Below are 16,693 nucleotides of genomic sequence, written 5' to 3'. Positions count from 1 at the left end.
GTAAATATTTGACAGCACACAGACCCGCCCAATTTGTGTATGCACAGTGCAGTGAGGGTGGATCATTGTGTTGTAGGTTACATACCAATACATCACACTTGACATGGTTGACTAATTTATTTCACCTGTTCTGTTCAAATTCTACATTTACATGTAATAATAATAATACACTGCCATCTTGAGAAATTATATTTAAAAAGAGACAATTGTATATTTCACCAGATGTGAAAGGTTGTGCAGCATGTATGAGGTGTAACGTCTGTATGACAAATCAACACATCTTTCATTCAAAATAGTTTATTGCTATCATGCAGGAGTGCCATAAAAGTCTAGACCATCACAGAAGATGCAAAATTATCATTTTCTCTGTACAAATATACTGTATGAATTCATAAATAGAAGCTCAAAATGAAGAAAAAGAAAAGCAGGGCGGGGAGTCAAATGCTTAAGCTGATCCACTCTTCTAACCCAATATAGGTTTTGTTACAGCAGTTGACATGCATCAACATTACAGTGCATTATACTGGGAGCAGACAGACACACGCACACACATACACACACACATTCAGATGGAATAATCCATTTATAGCTGTCGTGCAAAAGAGTACAAATGACACTTTAAAAAAGTACCAGTAGGAAATTGTTTTTTTTTTTTTTTTGTAGCTGGTTTCTAAAATAAAATATTTAAACATGTCTTATACATCCAAACCACCTGTTACATTATGAGGCTGGGGGAGGCCAACTGTGTCTCTTGCAGCACTTTTTGGTTGTTCATTGATCAGGAGCACCCCAAGTGTACCATTCCTTCTACTTTACTAATCTTCTACAACTACTGATGCATAGTTCTGTGCTCATACAAAGTTATTAATAGTAAAACTGGCACAATGTTCTTTGTTGTGATAATCTGAGGACAGTACTCATTTGCAAAATGTAAACATAGGATAACTTTTTGGATCAATTTGTAATTTCAATCTTATATTCTGTTTTTTTTCTGGTGACTCCGTAACATCTGTCCAGGGGATACAGATGAAAAATAGCTCCTTGGCTAACTCTGGTGCATTTCCAGCAACGTTTATTAATGTGTACTGTCCCTGTTAAATAAACCAACAAACAAATAAAATAAATACACATACTGTAGACAATACTTGAATACAGAAATGATACCCCTTTGACATTCAGGATTTAAACTCAAGACATACAGTGCTGTGTATACTGTATATATCTTAGTGGATTTGTGTTCTGTGTAAAAGGGGCTCAAAGGGCCGAACACACTTTAAGTACAAAGGCCTCTGACAGTAATAGTGATTTGGCACTTTGATGTGATTCTTGGTCTTCTACTTCCACAACTTATTGATCTAAATCTTCCATAAAAAGGTGATTTACAAATTGGTTACAACATTTAAAAATTCTTTCTTACAACGAGCAACTGATTTTGCTGTGTAACTATAGCCCTTTCCAGCGCCCATTCCTCACTGACAGACTGTAGTTGCTGTGAAGTTTTCATTGACCAACTACGTAATCATTAAAATGGAAACAATAAGACCGAGAGTCGAAGGAGCCTACAGTCGAAATCCAAGCTGCACTCACACCCTTTTCACTGATGAACATTCAGTGGAAAACACTGGATCCCCAATATCTTGTAAGAGGATGATTGTCAAAATCAAAACATAGTTACGTACTTTTAAAAAAAAAAAAAAAAATTGTGTTAAGGTCTATGCTAAAATCAGTTGTTTTAAAATGTACCCAGATACAAGTTCATTGTGACACAGTCTCTGAGTCGGGTATTTTGAGCTTTGTAACACATTTAATGTTTTAGTAATGATGTTTTTGGTAACATTTCTGCCAAACGATGAGAAAGTATCTACTGTACATCTACGCTGGACATTTTAGCGCTTGTTCATCCCCTGTTCTGGTGAGGAAAAAAGGATACGTCAATCAGTGGTTAAACTTGTTTCATAGCTGGACATTTAAGCAAAGCACTTCTCTCTCACACACTCATGCACACATGCACTCAACTGTAGATACTAAAAACAAAGCATCAGGTCTAATGTTGCAAAATGATGGTCCTTTTGTAACTTTGTAGGAAGATTTTCCTCTTGTCCAACTCCCTTTGTATACAAGATGATGTCATTCAGGTGTTGTTGGATCCTAGGGTGCAAATTTAGCTTTTTTTTAAAAATACATTTTTCCTTCACTTTTGGGGAGTCTAAATCAATCACACCAAGTAGCTACTATTGCTGTAATGTGCCCAAATCACAATTTTTAAAAAATAAAAATTAGTCACTATCATACTAGTGCTAGCTTACTACTACTCGTCTTTTTGAGGATCTCCAGAATGTGTCATTTGCTCTGCTAAGGTGAATACAACAAAAGACAGAAAAACTTGTCACCATCAATAAAAACGAAGCAGTCAGTGAAAAAAAAAAATAATGGAGTGCGCATTCACTTTGGATTTGTAGGCTAGGTGGTAAGGTAGTAATAAAAGAAACATCAAGTTGTTGTCTAAGCAGGTTAACAACAAGAACCAAGCAAACACTAAGAGCATTCAAGTTATCAGTCAAACAAAAGTGAAGACATGCAAAATGTTATAGATTGTAGAACAAGAAAGAAAAACCAACTGGGAGACACATTTCCCTTTGAGACTGGCACAATTTCCTGCAGAATAAATAATACTTTACATTCCAATATACAAACCTACCCATTCCCCACATATTCAACATTGACCGAATAAGCAGATAAAACTGAACAGCTGGTTGCTCCCACAGTTTCTTAGAGTAGGCATTGTACCTACAAAAAGATGCAATGGCAACAAATTGTGCCATCATTAGACCATTAAAGAACCACCCAAAAAGACTTTTTTTTCAAAAACAGACCAGAGGAATACAGTCAGACAAATTTGACAGTTCATATAGCCCTTATTTCCTCTGTTTCTTGAAGATCTTGAAGGTGTGTTTCTTGCGGCTGGCAGTGGAATCTGTGTCTTCTCCTGTTGAGCCACTGTCCTCCTCCAGTGGACTCTTCTTGGCGGACAGCTGTGGGATGCGGCTGTTGCCCTTTGCCCCCATGGCTCCTGGTTGACCTCCTGTAGGCGACGGTGTGTCAGGTTCAGTGGAGTTGGGGCTGAGAGAGCGGGACGACTCTGACAGGCTGTTCATCTCTCCCGTGCTGGGTGACTTCTCCATGCCGTACACCTTCTTCATGAGTATGGGGCTGTCGGGGATGGACTCTACAGGACCGCCTTCATGAATGCGGTTCCCTCCATTTGGAGTGTGAGCATGCAGTGAAGTGGTGTCATCTGCGCGGCCGGACAGGCCGTGTATGAGAGAGGTGGGCTTGATTAGGTGGCCTTTGGAGCTGTAAGCAGATAGCCGATCACCAACTTGAGAGAGGGACAGGGAGGAGTCAGAGTCAGAGCGATTTAGGTCCCTGTGGGGAAAAAACACAAGTTAGAGGAAATGAGAAAAACAACAGACCAAAACAGTTTAAAGTTGAAGCCTTGCATGCCAGGGTTTATCTGCACTACGCCTGCAAAGCCATGGACACACTGGGCACAGCCTGGACACTGGAACTCCACACTTGTTAGTGTTGCAGGCAAAGAACACCAGGAACACTGCGACAGGTTGAAAAAGAGTAAATGCACAAATACCTGCATTTAATACCTCATTAGGTGCAATAATGTGAAAGCAAAATGAACAAAAGAAAAATGAAAACTTAAGAAAACATGGCAAATATCTGTTGAGAAGTACCTACTATACATTTGTTAAAAAAAAAAAAATAAATAAAAAATAAATGATAGCAGTTGGTGAACAAAAAACACCCACGCACATGCGATGTGTGTGGAGAATTGGAAATAGATGGGTACCCGAAACTGCCGCCGCATGAGGAATGCACTTTGGAGACATCTGAGAAGGTGAAATCAGGAATGGGGTCCATGGGCTGGAAAGAAGTGTGATATATATGGGACAAATGAGGGCCTACAGCCCCACCCACAGAGCTAGGTAAACAGGAGGAGGAAGACGACAAGGGGGACAGGGACTGAGGATTTGGGTTCGAGGTAAAGATGATGGAAGGGTGAGACACAGCAGAGGACAGAGGAGGCAGGGAGAGACTCTCGAGCTGCCCAAATGACTGACTGCGTGACTGTCTGAAGGTAGCCCTAGACCTGGATGGGTATGGGGATCCCTCTCCCTGCTGCCCCGCCAACAGGCAACTCTCTACCAACCTCTGGGAGCCCATGGCCAGCTGGGGGTCAATGTGGCGTTGACGCAGGGACATCATACTGGGAGCTGTGGGCACAAAACAACAGCATTATCATCAACCACTCATGGAATAAAGTCTGACGGACAGGATTGTACTTGGGAGATCAGTGGAAAGATAGTCAGGTGCTGGGATAAATTTCTTTTGCACTCATCTTTCAGAAAAACTGACTTTAAACTAGAGCAGTGGTGGAAGAAGTACTGAGATATGTTACTTAAGTAAAAGCAGCAATAATTCAATGAAAATACTCCATTACAAGAAAAAGTCCTGTATTGAAAATCTTAAGTAAAAGTACATAAGTATTGGCAGCAAAATGTACTTCAATGTACTAAAAAATCAAAGTAAAAGTACCCATCATGCAAACTGTTCTCATTTACAGTGTTATATTTATCATAAATATATTATTGGAACAGGAATACTGATCTATTGATATGTACATGTAAGCAGATTTTAAAGTTGTAAACGCAGAGGTCATCTTCACAACTTATACTGTTAGGTAGTCTAATCTATAACAATGCTATTTTATAAAGATGATCCTATGTTTTTACCTGTAAAATGTGGATATGAAGAGTAGCTAGTAACTATAGCTGTGCTTGTACTGAACATTACATTATTATAATGAAATCCCAACTCTTCTGTCTTATCTCTCCTTACAAGGAAAAATATTAAATAAAACAAAGGGAGACGACAGTGATGAGTTACCAATTCAAATAAGCAAAATATTAAACAGTAAGTAGCCAATTATGAAAGGAAGTGCCCATTTACAACAAGAGTGAGTGACATATCACTTTGGGAAGAAAGCAGGTGTGTACTGGGTGGTGACAAGATTAAGGAAGTATATGTGGCAAGCAAGTGACTAAGGCAGGGTCAGGGGTGTTTTACGATGAACACAGCATGGAATAGTTTTTCCTTTTCAGCTGTGTTCATCTACAGTCTACTTTGTCAATTACAAATTATTACAGCTCTGTGTGAATTTGAGACAAGGGAGGAGACGGGGATGTCAGGATTGAGGGCGGACGTGGTGCGTAAATAAATGGCCAACCGGAATATTTCCACATGGGCTGACAGTCTGAACAGACTGACCACAGGTCACTGGCTCGTCGTTCCAACAGGCGGGTGCCATCTGTAGTAAAGCCAATGAGACAGCAGTAGGGGCCAAATTCAAGAAAGGTGGTGGAGGGAGAGAGGGGAGTGAGATAGGGAGTGCAATTAATGCTGATTAAAAGACTTACTCACTATCGAAGTTGCAAAGGGATTCTGGAGTACAACTTTCCCCTGCAAACGTTCTAAGTGTACAGTTCTGCCATAATAATAAGTCAAATATAGACATGGTTACAAAGCATTATGGTCACCTGACTTATATTGGTTTGCTTGATCAGATAAAGATGTGACATGTGTGGTTTGCTCAAGAGTAATGCTGTATCAATGAGAAGTTTTTGTAAAGAAAGAATAAGTAAAAATGGTGGACGATATTTTTTTTGTTTACATCTAAATTTCATCCGTTCTAGAGGAGGAGGTAACTGGGTCCTGACTGCATGTCATATTTCTACTTTTGTTGCAGCTGTTTGACCAAGAGCAGATTCAAAAGATGATGTAGAACATGTTAGGACACAACCACTACAAATAGGTCAGCACAAAAACTTGTTCTCATTAAGAAGTATATTTTTTTGACAGTTCAATATCCAGAAGGAAGTCACAGGAGTCTTCAGTCTCCATAACTGACTCAGAGTCAAGTAAACACTTTGATCCAAAATGAGAACAATTAACAAAAAGGCATTCATGTGGAATTATGTGTAAAAGAACAAGACAATTATGTGAATTTACATGGTACATATTATACAAATGCAAAACAACACTCATTCAGTTGTAGACATGAGACCCTCACTACCTCCATCACCAGGGAGGTCATAAGGACAAATTCAGGTAATTGTGGCATAGAAAAGGTCCAAATTCTCATGTGGGCTGATTTTTGGATTTCCCCAGCAGGGTCTTGGAATGTTTAGGGGTTCGTTTGCCAATACCCACAGAATGGCCGACAGATTCGGTTGAACTCTTACATTGCAGAGTTCCAGGCATGATATCCTCATCCAAGTCGTCCATGTCGTCGGACATGATGAAGTGCTGAGGCGTAGCTCTGCCGCCCATGAAGGTGGGGTCGAGGTTGAGGGATGAGGCCAGCGAGGGAAGGCCTGGATTGTTGACGATGGTAAAACCTGTGAGGATCTCTATCTGCTGCCAACGATGCAGCCTCTCCCGCAGAGCAGCGGTCACCTCGCCCAGGGCTTGTCTACAAGAGATGAGGAGAGGAAGTGGAGAGAAAACTTATTAACTATTCCTGTATGCCAAGTATAAATAACACATTTTTACAAATGAATATACTGCTTGGACAAGTTTTCTAAAATTGGATGAAGTATTGAACCCTTAATATTTCTGACTTACTTTGCTGCCAGGATTTTGTGGTCCACATCATCCAGGGAGGAGCTGTGAGCCACATGGAAAGTCCCAAAGAGAGTGTTCCTCTTTTTCTTTATCTTCTCTGCCTGTGGACACCAAAGACCCAACATTGATCTCTGCTGTATTGATATTATCCACACACTATGTTAAAGGGGCATCTTATTCCCAGGTACAACAGTTCAATAGTAATTCAACCTGCTTTAATTTTGAGTATCATCAAATTTATTACATTAACAACTAATTTAAACAAATTCAAATCCAGATACTAATCTCTTCCACTCCCCCCCTCCTACTACAGACCAATTTTTGTCTTTTTTGGGGGGGGATCTTTAGGGGGAAAGCTGGGAACCTGAAGATTAATTTGAGATGCAGCTCAAGTTTTTCTAGTAATAAATTTGTAATGAACATTGTCTGTTTTTAGGTGTGTAAGGGCTGTATAAGAATATTATAATGGAAGTATATGATGGCCATTCCCATACTCTATTATGTCTCATAAGTTGCTGTAGTAATTTTTGGGTTGATGCCATTTGAGGCGCTATTTAGCCTCCTTCCTGACAAGCTAATATGACATGGTCAGTAACAATAGATGCTAGCTGCAGCCTCTGAAAGACAGGAATGTTGGCCAAGGATGTCCTTGGGGAGTTTAAGAGGTTAAATCTTAGGTCTCTGGAGACTTTGCAACAGTTTCTCTGGAATACAATTAATAAATCTTAAATGGACTGTAACAATATAACTATATATTTTAAACAGAATGGCATACCCCTTCAGGTTTTTACATGCTTACCCCTTCTTTGGCCACCAGGAGCTGCCGTTCAGCATTTTGCTTCTTGATGTTGTAGTACTGCACCTCCACCTCATGGGTGAGCTGCAGCCACTTCTGGAGAGACTCTGGTGGTGACCAGCCGCTCCGTGACTCCAGCTCCTTCTCTGCTTTCTTCAGCGCCATGCGTACCTACGACAAATGTCAAACATTAGGTGACAAATTAACACGTAAAGCTTGGTATGATGTAGCAGCATTTTCTTGGCAAAATTTATTGGTGTTTTCTGAAAAAGTAGGAGAATTGCAAGAGTTCTGTGAAATTCCGTGACTAAGATACAAATATCCATAGTTAAATTAAACATTTAATATATGTCCAGCAAAAAAACTGACAAAATTTTTATAAAATATACAAGGACCTGTACTCTCAGGGCACTGATGTAATTAAACAATGAAATTGCAACAGAACAATGAATCATATGTTTTCAGAAAAAAAGGACACATATGTTAAACAATACTTACAAATGTGACATTTTTGCCATGTCAGCTATAGGCACAGTATGCCAGAAGAAGCAACTATACATTAATTTTACTCATTTACAAAACTAAATATGAGTTTACTCTCTTCTTAGTAACAACTGCATGAAGAGTTACAGTAGTGCTTTCAGTCACTGAGTGAGGCTGCATTGACAATATACATTCACCGACCAATTTATTAGCAATACTTGTGTAATCTAATGCATTCCAATACATTCTGCCAATTTTACTTTCACAAAGCTTAGAAGTTTTTGTTGACATTGTCAGAAAGGCAGTATTACTACTTTATGTTTATTATTGAGGTCGTAGAGGGTGGTGGTGGTGTATTGCAGACTGTACAAGTGTCCCTAATAAAGTGAGTATATATTCCAAAACTCAGTGAAAACATGTTTATAGTTAAGGACTGAAGGATCCAGGGAGAAGGCGCTGGACACTTGTCAGCATATGCAGGAGTGCAAGCAAGTGGTGAGTGGGCCATGCCACAGATGTGTCATATTAAGTCTGAACGCCTTGCATGTTTCCAATTTATCACTGTGTTTCCGAATGAAAAAAAACAACTGTGACACAAGTGTCTGATTTAGATCACTGTGATAGTCCTGTTTTGCTTACTTGTGTGGGCTGTACTCTGCTGATCCTGCCAAATTATTAATGGACAAAGACTTCAGTGGGTGTATTTATACTATAGCCAATGTAAATATGACAGACCTAAACATACTGTGCAGATGCCACCTTGGAAGTTAATAACACACTATTCACTCTGTTTCAGTATCTATGTTTAGACCACATTCATGATTGTACAATATAGTACCTGTTCTAGCTCTTCTTCGGCATACTTTTGGCGACTTAGTTCATTCTCTGTGCCCTCACGCAGTTCTCTCAATCGCTGGGCTTCCTGCTTGGCTGCATTAATCTCATCCCTCAGCTTCTGCTCCAGGTTCACCTTCTCCACCTCTACTGTACGGTGCTCCTCCTGGGCAATCTGCAGCCTGAAGACAAGAAGGGTGACAAAGAGGAATATAATTATTTTTAAGTTTGCACCAGTGCCTGCTGGATAAGGTCAAACTAAAGAAAGGTAGCGTAGTAGGTGTAAGTGTCTTTTTCTGTGGCTAGGCATGACATGTAAGCATGAGAGTACCATGTATGTGTAGAATGTGGGACTTGCATCAGCCATGCATCACCGGAAACAATAGCTAGCATGTAGAAGGCAAAGAACCACAATCAGCTGCTAGGCAGCTCACAATAAACTGACATCAGAAGGAGCGAAGCCAAGAATGGGAACAGCTGTCGGCGTGCAATTTTAGAACAGTACAGTGTGATACCCAATGCCCCTGTAGTATCCAGAACATATATGTGTTGGGTTGTAGGCGGGATATTTTTAGATGAGCCTCTTAAAAAAAGTCTACTTTCAGAACAGGGGCTTGTCACCCATGACATAATTATTTGTGCTTAGACACACACACATACATGTCAGTTTAGGATTTCTGTCAAAAGACTCTAATCCTGATCCAGCTAATCACAATAATGAAGTCTTAATTGGTTAGGGTTAGCATATTACAGTGTGACTAAACAAAAACAAAACAAAATTCTATTTTTAGACTCCAAACATTTTTTCTTACATTTAATGACAGTAAGTTATACCATCTTTCAGTCAGTAGGGAGCAGCACTCTCCTCCTATCTGGCTAAACTCAACAGCAGGGGGAGTACAGAAGCACAGAGAAATGAAAGGTGATCTGGACGGCTAGCTATGGAAAATGTGGGTGGTGGGCGGTCTTGCTAATGCTTTCGACCCTGACCTCTGCCATTCTCTAGCTAAGATTCGAAAGCACTGGCAGAGCTACAATGCCCAGAGAGAAGATGCCAAATGTTGTTTCAACTGACCAGCATTGCAGGGCTCTCAGCACGCAGACACAATGTCGCCGCAGACTTTACAGGAGAAGGTAACTAATAACCCACACGTCTTTTATATACTAATGATATTACATTTGTGTTTATCACCCTGGGTAACATAAAATGTTTGTGGAAATAAAACTAACTCATTAATCCCTATCACATGCAATGTTGTTGTCCTTGTTGCCAGTCCTTTTCCAGGATGTCTGTCTGCACACCACACCCCAATCCAAATGTGGATGAATTAGCACTAGAGCTGACATGTTAAGCAGTCATGCTTAACACCATCTCCCACCAGTGAGGCAGAGGTTGGGTCAAGCCACGTTGTAAAAAGGCACCCAGGAAATCCAGCTCCAGTCAAAGCCTCCTCCCACTGTCTCCCAACAGGGAAGCCATGGCTGGGACAGGCTACTTGATACCACCACAGGATCTGCTTGAAGGTATGGAAAGAGAGCAGCTGGCAGCAGGGATCAGGAAGAAAGGCACAGCAACAGACAGAGGACATGCCTCTCTCCCTCCCTCAGTTCAAAAAACATGTACTATAGAAGATACAAGTCTCTCCTAGTCTAGTAACACTGACCTCTAAGACAAGATATACTTACAATATCCTTACATACAGCCAGTGCTTGGCTGTCCAGACTGCAACACATGAAATACCAACTGTGAAGACTCCTTTGATTATGAATAGAAAAGCTACAAATCCTCAGTATAATAAAAAGGCATTTCAAATTATGCTACTTTGTGAGAAACAGGCGATAACTGATAAAACAATGACAGACACTTGCAGCAGGCACAAGACAATTGTTTTGCTGATTCTTTCTAAGAGCTCTTACTCACCACAGATTAGATTTAAATCCAGTTGCTCAACACTACTGAATTGCAGCAGAGACATTATACTGTAACACTGAATAAACCATAACTTTGCGATATGAGGAAAAAAAAAAAAACATTTGCTGCACTGATTAAGGTGCTGTATGTGAAGCAGTACAGCATACAACAAACTGACTAACAACGCATTACAATCAGCTAAGGTAGGTTTAGGTACCTGGTGAGTTCACTGATTACTGTCTGCATTTGTTGACCTTTAAGGATTACTAAAAGGTTGCTAGTTTGATCTACAGCAGAGAATTAAGCATGAGCAATTAGCTTAGCTAGAGATAAATGTCACATCCCACTTCAAAGTTGGCACTGACAGGTATGTTCTCACAACCGATCGAAGTTTAAAGCCATACAGGCAACAGACTGACCTGGCAGTCTATCAGAGGGACAGAGTTTGACCTCAGTGGTTTGTCCCCACTGGAGCAGTGAATGGCTCTTTCAGTTGGTATTCAGCAAACAAATCCTTTCCATTCCTTTATTGTACTGCTCTAACAAAGAAATGCGCATGCAACACCTTGAATATGTTATATAAAAGTATACACACACACATAAGCCATGATTGAGATACCACAGGAAGAGGTGTAACTGAACAGAAAATAATGACTCCAATCTCAGTTCAGTGACTGAAACATTACGTTGTGTCTTTTCTGTCTATTTGCTGTTCATCAGAGCATGTCGTCTCATATTTCAAAAAGATGTCCTCAAACAGCCAGCTGATACAAAGAGCAACTCATAAGGGTAATAAGGGAAGCAAAATAAGCTGAAAGTTTTGACGCCTACAACAGCCCATCTATCCCTGCTCAATGTCCCCAAGCATCAAGCCAGGAATGTTTGCAGTCATGTGGCAAGGCCGGTCACGGCTCCTTACACTGGACAGTGAATTTCAAAGTACAATTTCCATTTTGGCCACTCCGTGTGTTTTCCTCTACCACTAACCTCAGCTCAAATTCAACTTTGTACATAAGATATCACAATCTAATTAAAAGATTTTTTTTAAATACGCAGTGGAAAATAATTGGTCCAAGAATTCTTATATTTTCAGTGACCACTTTGATGCCAGAACATGCTCAAACTGACCCCTAACTGTCACATTTTTACAACATTTCTTTTTCTAGTTGGAGCACTCTGGAATTTTTATGTACAAATGCTGATTTAATAACCACAGTCTGTCATACAAACACAACTATGACAAGAATCCTCTTACGCTGCCTTTAATATAGCCCACAATACAATGCATTGCCATGTATCTGAGGCCTAGTGCAATACAACTATAGTGAAGGCAGCTCACCTTTTCATGTTAAGTTCTGCCTTAGTAACTGGTTTTAAAATCACCAATGCAAATCATCACAACATAAATTTCATTTCATTGCAATTGAGACAATTTGATGGCTTCATCTGTCATCATCTTGGTACTTTGACAATCTGTAAAAAAGTGAAATGACTTGTGTATGAGATGAAGCTGTGTTTGAGTATCCTTTAAAGGTAAGAGACAGAGCACACTTAAAAGCACATTTCCAGCATTCCTTGAAGTATTAACTGGACTAAAATAGTTTGATTTTTCTTAAGCTTCAGTTATTAATGACACTGCTGATGGCTTATATGCATTTTGCTCTCTTTGAAATACTTCCTTTCAAACCATCTCTTTCAAAATATTTAATCGGGATGGCAGGAATACACCAGCTGTGAGCATGATGTATTCCATGTCAGAAGAGAATGTATGCTATACTGCAGACACATACTGCAAGCATTCACTTGAAACATCACATGCTTTGTTGAACAACGGAAAACAGAAAATTGTCCGCTTTACTGTAAACTGAGCTTTTTATTTATTTAATATTTATTTGTATAGGGACAAGTATAAAACATGAACTAATGCCATATACCACAGCATTTATAGCCTAAGCTAATTTGCAATGCCCGCCCCTCTTCTACACAACAGAGTCTGGATTACTGTCTGCATTAATGCCACCAGCAATGACTCATTGTTTCCCTGTGGTGCTGCTGATGATTTGCACCTGCAATTCTAAGTATTTCTAACTAATACCGGTTATTAGGACGGAACTTAACTATGGTGCAGGCAGCCAGCTCACTTTTGAGCAGTTTCTTTTCATGTTTACATCTCAATGACGTGCAGTGGTTAATATAGAAATCCCCAGTGCATTCAACCTTAATATAAGAGATTGACTCATCATAATCATTTTAAGGATAGAATAACCACGCAGACCCGTAATTTTATGGTTATGCTTGAGAGCTGGGCCAATCCCTGATGATCCCCACACTCCGTGATACGAAGCAGCATTTGTTACTGAGATTATTGCCTATCTGCTGTATAGTATGGAACACCACTTGTTCTGTATACATGAGACTGGCTTTGATCACCATAGCTCAAAGCAAAGCTTGGTGACTTTATCCCAACAATCTGGAAAGGCTGTTCTACATTATCAAACACCCAAAAACCACTTTTATGTGTTTCTGTTTCTTTTCTTTTCCCCCATTTAAAAATCTACATGGAAATGTAATTTAAAGTGCGCCCTTTCTGAAAGTTCTGCTCAAAATCCTACACTGCTATGCAATTGTTGCACTTTGAAGTTAGCTTGTGAAAGCAAAGCTCTGTTGGGGCAAATTCTCAAGTCAGATGTTGGATTCTTTCAACCAAAACATGGTCTTACGAGCTGCAAAGGAAGGACACCCTGATTGGCAAGTTGTACAGAGTATTCAAACTGGCTTGAAAACCAGATGTTTAGGGAGCACACAGAGCCAGCTGTTCAGAGAGCACACAGAAACTCAACACTCTGATGTTTCCATGAACAGTTCAACAGGTGTCTATATCATGTTTAACTATTAACTTTAATTTATATGTCTTGTTTCAGTCATTTCATTTAGATTTTACAAGCAGAGTCATTTGTCTAAAGATGTGCCCAATGAATTATAGTGCAGCTCTTCCAGTCTCTCATTACTCAACATCCTTTCACTTCCCATTTAAGAACAATGTGGCTCTTACATGCAATCCTGTGAAAGTCATGACTTATGATTGTGGAAAAACTTTATGGCTTGAGAACCACTACAGTGGTTCTGCTATATTCAAATACTCTAGGGTGCACTGCTGCTGTAGAATTATGAGCGCCGCTGCTAAAATTTCACACGATCATTAATATCAATGAGCTATTAATTAATCACTTGCACACTGCATGAGCACAATAATACTCTACATTATTGTGGAACTGTCTTGAGTCATTGAATAGTGCATAAAATCCCAGAATCCTTCCTATTTTCATTCTTTAAAGGCAGTGTGTAATGTGTGTGGTTGAGCGAGTAGAGCGAGCGGCAGAAAAGTGATGGTGAATACGAGTGGAGAAGAGAAAAAGGTTAGCAGCAAGTTGTCAATCTGGCAGTAAATGTACAGTATAGGCTACAGTGTATCAGTTAATAAATGCTGAAGCTTCTCAAGACCAAGAACAGTCTCGTCTGTTGTTTCCCCAACTGCTGGAAAACTGAAGGGGGTTAACCCCGAATTTAGCGACATTGGGTTAGCCTTTATTGACCAGGCTAACTTGAGGTGAACTGACATTTAAGGTGGACCAGCTATTCTCATTTTAATGTCAATCTCAGCCGCTCCTTCTGTAAACAGAGAATAGAGAAATGTCTGGCTGCTGAGTCTCTCCAAAAAGCAGTCAACCTAGGGGAAACACTGCACTATATGCAAATTCTTAACAATCAAGCACGCCTTATCTGCATGGTAAAATCATTCCGACTGACAGGATTTCCTGCAGGCTGCTTCCTTTGAATTAATACCTCTTCAGCTAACACCACAAGAAATACGCATTTAAGAAATAAAGCCTTAACCTTCAGGGAAAAGGAAGTGGGGCCTTATTTTGCACACTTGCTTTATACATAATGAACAAGGCTGTTGTTTAGACTGTCATCTAGTTATTAAACTCATAAGAAAAAAACAAAATGTTGTCAGAATGAGCTGAGCTGACAATGATTACTCAATCAGTCTTACACATTTTACACATCACAAGTTTGCTTGATCAGCAGATTGTCTCAGTGTGGGGAGAAAAAAAAAGAGAAGCTGAATGGGTTTCTTCATTGAGTAAATGTTAGATGCTAACCACTCAATAAGTCAATGAAGTAGGAATATGTGAGTAGTAACTCTGCATGTGCAAGACATGTAAGCAAGGCCGCCGGTCCAGCATTAGTTAATGTTCCTTTAAAGGAGTTTAAGGCAGTGTTTGAGATCTATGATGGTGAATATAAAATGTATTTGAAAAGTTCTAATGAGGAAAAAAAAAAGAAGCTGTGCCCCATTTAATACTGAGTTTTCTGTGGAGATGTAAAACAGATGGTATGAGTGCACAATACAGTGCTTGTAGAGTATAAGACGGTTTGTTGTGTGGGTGGTGGGAAAAACCCTCACTTCTGTTGTAGGTCATGCAGACTCTGTTCTGCTCTCTGCAGGCCCTCCAGGTCTTTCATCATCTTCTTCATGTGGTCCTTGGAGTAGCGGTTCTGGATGTAGGCAAACCAGCAGCCACCCATTCCAATGACTATTGACACAACCAACATGAAGTCCTTCAAGTGGTTATGTCTGTTCACTGGGGAAAACAGAAAAATAAAGAAGAAGGGGTGCATTTTAGAAAGGAAAACACTGCACACCATTTAATAAACCTAAAGAAGAGGAGGTGCATTTCAGCAAGGCACTTGTATGAGAACGAGCAAGCTTCACATGGATGTGGTTTGAAGCTCATATAGTCATAGAGTAAGTGTTGTGGAGTGACACAAATAGAAGAGTCAGCAGCACAAGTTCAGGTTGCGGTGAGAAGGGGCTACTGCAAAAGACCACGATAAAGACAGCTTAACACAACCTATTTCAGTCTGGTAACTGGTGCTAAAAAAACAACATGCACAGAAAACCTAAATAATTGCAACAATAACATCTTGCGAAACAAGTAGCTATGAGTCAAATCCAAACTCCCATTCCTCTGATCAGCTAGGAATTATGGGTGAGTATATTATCACTGAAAGGGATTTGTGACTATCAACAGTCACAGCAGCTAGAAAACAACGATCCCATTTCTAAGATTAGATTAGATTCAGATCATCTTTCAAGCAAGATGGACTTTTACAAAGGCCTTCTTAAAATTCAACCCAGAATCAAAAGCTTGATTCTGGGTTGACTTTGTCATTTGGTGTGTCAGAGAAGCACTGTAACACAGCCAGTGACACACAGTTACTGTGTTCTTGCACAACCTGCAAAGGGGTTTTGTCAGGAAAAGAGATGTGAAAAAAACACTTCCTGACATTGACACAAAAAGATTGACACAAAAACACAGATAAAGATAAAAAAATTAAGGATAAAGATAATATTAGGAGAAAAAAATCAACATAATTCAAGCTTGTTTCTCTTTAGATAAGATCAGGAGGGCATGCCACATAAAACTTAGTTCCTTTTAAAATGTTCTTGTACCACTGGCTGCTACTGACAAAAAGCAAAGTCAAACCACAAAATTAATTAAAATTTCATCCCATTTCACATGAACACTCTATAAGGTAAAAACATCAACAAGTATCAAGCTTGTGTTAAATGACCATCCAGGAGAGCTGTGTATATTCCTCTAGACTTGCTTATAAAGTCCAGAACAAACACAAGTTCATCAGATTCAAGAGACTTGGACTGTCTGTGCCTGCTGTCGTGTCATAACAAAGCAAAGCTGCTGGAATCAGCAGAACAAACTGACAGACAGAAAATCTACAGAAGAACTAAAGACCATAGCTCCTGTCTCTTAATACCACTGGATATCTAAGAAAAACACAATAATTACACTTCAGCAACAATGATAGATCATTATATCTTAACCACCAAGAGTGCAACTCCCCAAAATGAGGTCACGATATTTAACTGAGACGCATCCCTGATTAAT

General features: G+C 39.7%; 1 protein-coding gene across 4 annotated transcripts in view; it reads right to left on the bottom strand.

Moving 5' to 3' along the window:
* Positions 1 to 978: 978 nt before the first annotated feature.
* stim1a (stromal interaction molecule 1a) overlaps positions 979 to 16,693 on the bottom strand; it is a 29,994-nt gene continuing 14,279 nt past the window's right edge. The window contains exons 7-14 of one of the 4 annotated variants that reach the window (XM_044353644.1): positions 15,190 to 15,367; positions 8,814 to 8,991; positions 7,496 to 7,663; positions 6,697 to 6,797; positions 6,315 to 6,544; positions 5,300 to 5,380; positions 3,863 to 4,286; positions 979 to 3,426 (exon numbers count right to left, since the gene is read on the bottom strand). In XM_044353644.1, the coding sequence (XP_044209579.1) occupies positions 2,916 to 3,426; positions 3,863 to 4,286; positions 5,300 to 5,380; positions 6,315 to 6,544; positions 6,697 to 6,797; positions 7,496 to 7,663; positions 8,814 to 8,991; positions 15,190 to 15,367 (1,871 nt within the window). In that variant the 3' untranslated portion in view covers positions 979 to 2,915. Of the gene's footprint in view, positions 3,611 to 3,862; positions 4,287 to 5,299; positions 5,381 to 6,314; positions 6,545 to 6,696; positions 6,798 to 7,495; positions 7,664 to 8,813; positions 8,992 to 15,189; positions 15,368 to 16,693 lie in introns of all 4 variants that reach the window. The other 3 variants (XM_044353640.1, XM_044353641.1, XM_044353642.1) reach the window with 3 other exon arrangements.

The sequence above is a fragment of the Thunnus albacares genome, chromosome 6 (assembly GCF_914725855.1).
Source record: "Thunnus albacares chromosome 6, fThuAlb1.1, whole genome shotgun sequence".
Classification (NCBI taxonomy): Eukaryota; Metazoa; Chordata; class Actinopteri; order Scombriformes; family Scombridae; genus Thunnus; species Thunnus albacares.
Note: the sequence above shows the minus strand (reverse complement) of the source record. Positions and strands in the feature narration are given on the sequence as shown.